The 7,344-nt window shown below is 57.9% G+C and overlaps 1 protein-coding gene across 13 annotated transcripts in view; it reads left to right on the forward strand.

Moving 5' to 3' along the window:
• Nucleotides 1-3,492: 3,492 nt before the first annotated feature.
• The window catches only part of EBF3 (EBF transcription factor 3), a 116,963-nt gene continuing 113,111 nt past the window's right edge, over nucleotides 3,493-7,344 (forward strand). For 11 of the 13 annotated variants that reach the window (XM_059172814.1, XM_059172817.1, XM_059172815.1 and 8 more), the window contains exons 1-4: nucleotides 3,493-3,744; nucleotides 3,855-4,011; nucleotides 4,375-4,438; nucleotides 5,129-5,184. In XM_059172814.1, coding sequence (XP_059028797.1) covers nucleotides 3,611-3,744; nucleotides 3,855-4,011; nucleotides 4,375-4,438; nucleotides 5,129-5,184 — 411 coding nt within the window. In that variant the 5' untranslated portion in view covers nucleotides 3,493-3,610. The remainder of the gene's footprint in view (nucleotides 3,745-3,854; nucleotides 4,012-4,374; nucleotides 4,439-5,128; nucleotides 5,185-7,344) is intronic. The other 2 variants (XM_059172823.1, XM_059172824.1) reach the window with 1 other exon arrangement.

Genomic DNA, 7,344 nt, shown 5'->3' on the forward strand with positions numbered 1-7,344 from the left:
ACCCTCCGAGGAGGAGGAGGCGGCGGCGGAGAGACGGCGGCGGCGCAAGGGCCACCCGTGCAAATCGCGTTGAGCGCGGGGCCCTGAGCGGTCGCCGCCGCCGTCGCGGCCCGCGGGGTTCCCAACGAAGGTCAGGCCCCGCCCGGACCGGCCCCTGGGCGTCTGTCTGGCCCCTGGGAGCGCTATGTGAACCGAGGCCGGACGAGCGGCCGGGCCTGCCTAACTTCCAGAGTGTCAGCCTGTCTCTCTGCTTCTCCGCCCCTCCTCCCCACTCCCCACCCCCATGGTTTCCCTTCCTGGGCGTTTAGCTCCCCTAGTTCCCGAGAAACGGAGAGAGGCGGGGGGCCCACTCCAGAGGGAGGAGGCCGGCGCAGGGCTGAGCTCCAGCATCTCTCAGGGCATCCAGGAATTACCCTGCATGCCCCCTCTTCCTCCCCATCCTCTTGCTCCTCTCCGCTGCTGCTCCCCCTGCTTTAAAGCGAAAATCTAGGGTAGGATGAGGTGTGGGGGGGGTAAGGGGCTGCCTTTCCAGGAGGCTCCCCAGCAGGCCCGGGTGGAGACCCAGCCCGGTCGGGCAGTCCTTGTGCCCACAGCTCGGAGCCAGAAGTGGAGTGACAAAAAAGATAAAGTTGGTGAATGATAAAGACCGTATTTTCCACGCTTTGGGTGCGGGACCAGATGATCTAGAAAATGAGCTGAAATGGATTCAGCCTCCGAGCCTGTTGTGAGAGCAGCTGATTCCCCCATTTCGGGCCAGATGGCTGCTGAACACAGATTTGCATTCATTTTCGCTTAATATCGTCCAAAATAGTGGGGCAGCTGCATTTGTTGTCAAAAAGGTTTAAAACCCCTTTTCTTTCTGGGGCAGGATCGTTACCTTATGTGATGGGCTTATACAACTTCTTTCCCCTCTTTAGTCAACAGTATCAGATTTAGAAGGATTTGTTTTTAAACCTTCTAATTTGGTAATCAGATTTAAATCGCCTTGGCGCGTGTAATCTGAATTAAAGATACTGTAAATGATTTTAAGCATGATACTTTCGTTAGTGCAAGGAAGGGGCACCTCCAAGGCGGGCTGGGCATTTTAGGAAGTGTGCTACAAAGGAAGCATTGTTTCCTATTTCCAACTTCATCTTTCCCGAAAAGGCACTTTGCATATTCTGACAATAGCGCTTGCCAGGGCCGCTGGCCCTGCGTGAGCCCCCGAAGCAGCTAAACGCGCAGAGACAAAGCAATTTCTCAACCCCAACCTACACCTATGGCCAACTTTATTTTGCATCGTCCGTCCACGAAGAAAGTGTTCCTTTCCCCACTCAGTCTGAGGTGGGTGGAAAGCTCTGGGCTTATTAGGAATACAGAAATTTTCTTTTAATTTATCGTGAATAGTTTCCATACACTTTGATTTAAGGTTATTAACATTCTATAGACAGTGGCATCTTTAATATGTGGCGATCGCTTCTAAAGACTAATCTCATTACCCTCAAATAGTCATAAAATATGATTTTATTATACTTACGTATTTAATTAGACGGCCGGCACCGTAATGGATTTTGAGATGGGACTGGCGCAACAGCTTTGATAATTCACTTATCTTTGGCAATAGTCATTAACCCCCAACACCAGCAAAATAGATTGCTTTCCAACACACCTTTTTTTTTTCCTCACCCCTTCCAAGAGGCGTGGGGGTCCCCAGATAACGTAAATCGGACTTCGCTTTTTCCCGATTAATTAAAATATTAACGTACACACACTGCCAATTCATGGGAAAAGGGAGTCCCACCCCATAGCGGGCGGGGAAGGGGTGCCCTGCGACACACTTGCAACCCTGAAACCTGCTTTGGTTTTGTTTTAATCGAAAGGGCCTGATTTCTCTCGGCAGGGAAGTGCCAGGACAGCTCCTGGTTGTCCCCTGGGTCTCTGCTCCGTGTCGTGCAGACGTCCTTGGGGGGCGGGGGGGACAGTGCGCCTAGGTGCGGAGTCCCCGCGGCAGGAGCTCGGCCGCCGGGCCCACGCGTTGCCCGTGCCCCGCTGCCCTCCCGATTCCTCGAAACCAGGTCGGGAAGCTGCGCGCTGCGCGCTCACCCGGGCCCGGCGGCCCCGAGGGCAGGACCCCGGCGCCCGCGAAGTCCGCTCGGCTTTTAGAGAGGCCGGCGCCGGGGAGGTCTAGCTACCGCGCAGGGCGCGCAGCCGGACACCCGGCTCCGGGTCGCCGGAGAGGCCGGGCGCGCTTCCTGTCGGTCCGGAGAGCCCGGAGCCTTCTTTGTCACTCGCCGCGTTTAAGCCCAGGCCGGGGGACGGGGGCTCCCGTGGCCAGCGGGAAAGACAGAGCATCTGGCAGAGCCCGCCTCCGACGTGGGTCCTCAGCCCGGCACTCAGCAGCCTCCGCCAGGGCAGAAGGCACCGGCGCCCGGCGAGGCCCAGGCGGGGGCAGACTGGCCCCCCAGCCGCCTTAGGTCTGTTTGGAAACCAGACTGGGCTGCGCGCCCCGCCTTGGCGAGGGAGCCCTGCCCTCCCCCCCGCCCGCCCCCCGCCCCATCCCCATCCCCGGTCGGTCGCTTGCCCCCGCAGCCCCCTCCCTGCGGCCTGCCTGCTTCTTCCCGCTTTTCCTGTTGGGCGGCCCCAGGGCGAGCCGAGGCCCTTCGCGTTTAGTGCCTGCGTTTGGGCAAGTTGGGGGCGCTTCGCGCGGCATTTTACCCTACAGCGTTTCGACTGGGTGGCTGACTTGGGGCGGAGGTGTTCGGGGGGCCGAGCGGCAATGGTGCAGTGGCTGTTTGTTTCACTTGGAGATTTATTTGGGCGAGGAGTAACTTCCTGGGCTGCGGGTGGGCGCGGGGAGCCGCGCAGCGTGGCTGGGGGCGGCGGCGGCGGCGCTCGGCGGCGCTCGGCGGCGGCGGGGCTCGCGGGGCTCGCGGGGCTCGGGCCGGCTCGCGGCGCCGTCAGGCAGTCAGTCAGCGAGCGCGGCGGCGGCGGCGGCGGCGAGGGGCGCGGCGAGGGGCGGCCGCTCCCATATATGGCGCAGGCGCCGCCCCCCGACGTCACCCTCTGACAGCGCCGCTCCCGGGGGCTTCGAGTTTTGGCTCCCGGGAAAGGGTCCATTCCTCGGGGAGAGAGGGCTGAGTTTTGTGCGCCTCCGTCCGCTGCGCGCGCCGCTCCAGGCCCCGCCGCGCCCCGCCTGCGCCCGGGACTGCGCCGCGGCACTCACTGCCCCGTTTATTTGTCTTTGGAGCAGGCGGGCCGCGCCAGAAGCGGGCGATCCCGCAGTGTCCTGCAGCCGCGGACGCCGCCCGGCTAGGATGACAGCACGTTGAGCGCGCAAACGACCACCACCACCGCCTCCGCGGCCGCCGCGTCCCGCTCCTCCGAAGCGCCGCCGCCGCCGCCGCCGCCGCCGCCGCCGGGGCCGCCGCTCCCGCGCCCCCGGCCGCCCGGAGCGCCCGGCCGCTGGTGCATGTCGCGCCTGCCCGGGACGGGCTGAAGCCGGCGGCCGGCCGGACCGCAGGCGCCGAGCAGGGCGAGCGCGGCCAGGGCAGCCGCCTGCCGCCGAGCCCCGAGCGCCGCTGCTCGCGGAAGCGCTTTCGGCCGGGAGCTGCGGCCGCCGCCAGCAGGGTTCATGTTTGGGATCCAGGAGAATATTCCGCGCGGGGGGACGACCATGAAGGAGGAGCCGCTGGGCAGCGGCATGAACCCGGTGCGCTCGTGGATGCACACGGCGGGGGTGGTGGACGCCAACACGGCCGCCCAGAGGTACGTACCGGCCGCCCCCGCGCGCCCCGGCCCCGGCCCGGCCCGCCCGGGTCCCCGCCGCCGGCCGGCGCCGCGCGCCTCACCGGGCCGCTGTCTGTTTCCTCCCGCAGCGGCGTGGGGCTGGCGCGGGCGCACTTCGAGAAGCAGCCGCCCTCCAACCTCCGGAAGTCCAATTTCTTCCACTTCGTGCTGGCGCTCTACGACAGGCAGGGGCAGCCGGTGGAGATCGAGAGGACCGCTTTTGTGGACTTTGTGGAGAAAGAGAAAGTAAGTGCAAACCTGCAGTCACACCCTCCGCCTTTCTGGAAGCGGGAGGCAGGCGGTGCCCGCGCGCGGTGGCCCCGAGTGCCCCCCTCGGCGGCGGGGTCCGCTCCGCGAGGCGCCCCCGCCGCCGCCACGTGCGGCCGCCCGGGCCCGGCGAGGGCTGCGCAACTTCTCCGCGGCCCCGGACTCGCTCGGGGCGAGGAGGACGCTGGGCTTCCAGCGGGAAAGTGACATCACCGCGCCGCCCGGAGCTAGGAGTCCTGCCCTGCGTGAGGCCCCAGGGCCTCGGTCGCGGAGGGGCACCGGGCGCGGCCGCCGCGCCGGACGCCGATCCCACTAAATGCAATTATTTACCGTTACTTTCAGGAGCCCAACAACGAGAAAACCAACAACGGCATCCACTATAAACTCCAGTTACTGTACAGCAACGGTAAGTGGCCGCCCGCCGCCGGCCCGCCCCAGCCCGGGCGCGGCTCCCTTCCCCAGCCGGCTCAAGGACGTAAAGATTTTGAGATTAAAATGACATGGATGTAAACACGAAATCTTCTCATGGCATAGAAGGAAAACAAAACATAAACGATCGATAAGTCGATGGCACTTCACATGATTAACCGGTGAGGCTTGAAGCAGAAAGTGAAGAGGGGATCGATAGGGGCTTCCGGAGGGCGTCGCTTTAAAGTGACTTTTTTCAATTTTGCAAATTAATGTTAATTCTTGAGATGGGGGTAGCTCCATAAGCCGAGCATAACTTACTTCCTCTACAGGAGTTTTTAAAAAATCCTCGAGAGACATTAGAAAGAGTTCAAACTCTCACTCATTTGGTGCTTTCTGTTTTCTAAAAATAAATGACCACATGGGCCCCCCCGGTGTGGCCACCAGGCCTGCTCCCAGTCCGGCAAATTTGTTACACCTTTCAGTGCAAACCCTAAGCCTCTCGAGGTTCTTAATTAAGGGAAGAGAGCAAGAGAAGGAGAAGTGGTTGGGGTTGTCTTCTTGCCTTTCAAACGGCATGCCTGAGTTTTGCTGCATCACCGCGGGCAGCAGTTCTGAGTTACCGACTTCCTGGGCCTCAGGTGCCCTCGCCAAAATCCTGATGAGAATTTGTCCCTGTTTTTTGCAGGAGTCAGAACGGAGCAGGACCTGTATGTTCGCCTCATAGATTCAATGACCAAACAGGTGAGAAAGTTTAAGCCTTCGCACTAGTTTGCGCTGCTCGGTGGGCTTGTCCTGGGGTTGAGAGGAGGGTCGTGACAGATGGATCTGGTGGAGTTGTTTTCCGTCTAGTTTCCTTGACATACTAATGAGAATTCCATATTTATTGGAATAAATGATGCGATTGGTAAAACGGTTTATGTTGTCGTTAGAACAGGACATCTATGGTTTCATCAGATGGCATGTGATTGGGATAAAATTCTGTCTTCATTAGTTATGGTGATTAATATTTGACAGAAAAATTTCAGGATGCTTCTCCTATTGTATATTTTTTAAACGTTTCTCTCTCTGCTTGGGATCATTTCATTGATTTTTTTCCCCTCCTCTAACAAAGGCAACTAACTCCTTTCTAAAGCCCATTGAGTTGGACTTGATTAGTTCATTTTTTTCTCCTTTCCAGTGTGATGGTCTAGTAACGCGAGACGTTGATTTGGATTTAAAAGTGAAATGTGTTGGGGTGAAAAGTCACCTTGTTCTCCGCTAGTGCGTCTTCACCTCTCAGCCTCCCCTCTCCATAATTCAAACTCCCAGCTCCAGAGGTCACCCACATCCGTCCACTGCTCTGGGAGCAGCTTCTGCTCCCTCTTCCACCCTCTGTCATACCTTGTAAATAACATAATTATAAGCAGTTCCTTATTAAATTATTTAACCTGTCTTGGTCAACTTTTCCGATGATAACTATTGGCTATCAGGAATGTGATTAACTGCAGAAAAAGCGCTTCATTGCTTTTTGATGTTGTGCAGTCTCTGGCTGGTTTTGTGCTGGGTGGTACGTTGTTATGTAGTCCTTGTAAAGACACCCCCCCCCCCATTTTCTTAAAATAGTGTTGGGGGAGGAGAAAGTTTAATGTGTATAGTAAACTCACTGGGAACAGATTGATTTAACATATACTTCCAAGGTGGGCTTCAGGCTTAGAAATGAAAGTAGCACCTTCATTTTTGATGCTAACTTTAAGAATTGGGAGCCAAGTGAAAAAGAACTCCTTGGGGTTTCCTGCAGCCCAGCACGCTTGCTTCCTACTCTCTGCTCAGTAATTGGTTTTGGGGTTTTACTTCCCCTTTAAAAAGTTAGTCCTTACCTAGGCAACAAGCGGGTTGGATTTTAATGTCTGCCACGTAAAACAGTGTGGTTTTCTTTTAGAGTAAAACAGATCTTCCAGGTAAACTACCCTGTTTCTGACAAAGATGGAGGCAGTGTGCCCTTCGGTAATTATTCCACTCGGATCCAGAGAAGCCTCTGGAACTAGGGCTGCTCCTTGACAGGGTGCTTTTATTTCCTTTGTATATAAGGGCTAAATGTTGTCAGAAACCGCAGTGGTCTAATTAAGAGGTTGATGTAGGCAGTGCTAAGTTTCTCTGTTGCTTACAGCAGGAGGCTTCGTTTTAAGTGTATTCTTATTGTCCGTTTAGCCTGGTACCTTTGCAACATAAACAGGGCTGAAAATAAAGGCATTTAATCTCCTCTCACTGACGGGGAGGTGGGGGGGGGGGGAAGAAATAGCCCAGTAACTGATCAAAGAGTCAATGGCGCTGAACCGACAGTTTATGGATTTCTGTTTGTGCTACAAAATAAAAAATAAATCAAATATAAATACGGGGGATCCATCGGAGGACAAGCCGAGCTCTCAGAAGTGCTGGTGCCTGCCTCGGCCAGGCGCCCTGCAGCCCCAGGCGGCCCCTTGGCCTGAGGTGACACCCATCACTTCTGTGGTTCCGAGCAGATCCGGAGGGAGTCTGGGGGAGAGGGGCTCGCTGGGACCCTTCCCTGTTCCCAGAGGGCTGCCTCGGGCTTTCTCGAGAAAGGGCTTTGTCCGCCTGGAAGGGGAGGAAAGTGTTAGAAGTGCCAGAGGAGATTGGAAGTAATTTCCAGATAATTTTCGGTGGGGGGAGGGGGACTGGAGAGGAGGACTCCCCTCCCCCTTCCGTGGAATTTTCTGCCGGGAACTAGTGGCTCCCCGCCCCCGGCCCCTCCCCCAGTGACCTCCCCCCCCCTTTTTTTTCTTTTTCGGCGAGGCCGGCGGTGGGGCTGGCGCTGGCGGCGGAGCGGGCGGCCCCCAGGCCCCCGGCTCGGGTTCCGGGCGGCGGAGCCGGGCCGAGCGCGGTCGTGAGCGCACCTAGGGCTTC

Source organism: Mustela lutreola, chromosome 4 (assembly GCF_030435805.1).
Source record: "Mustela lutreola isolate mMusLut2 chromosome 4, mMusLut2.pri, whole genome shotgun sequence".
NCBI lineage: Eukaryota > Metazoa > Chordata > Mammalia > Carnivora > Mustelidae > Mustela > Mustela lutreola.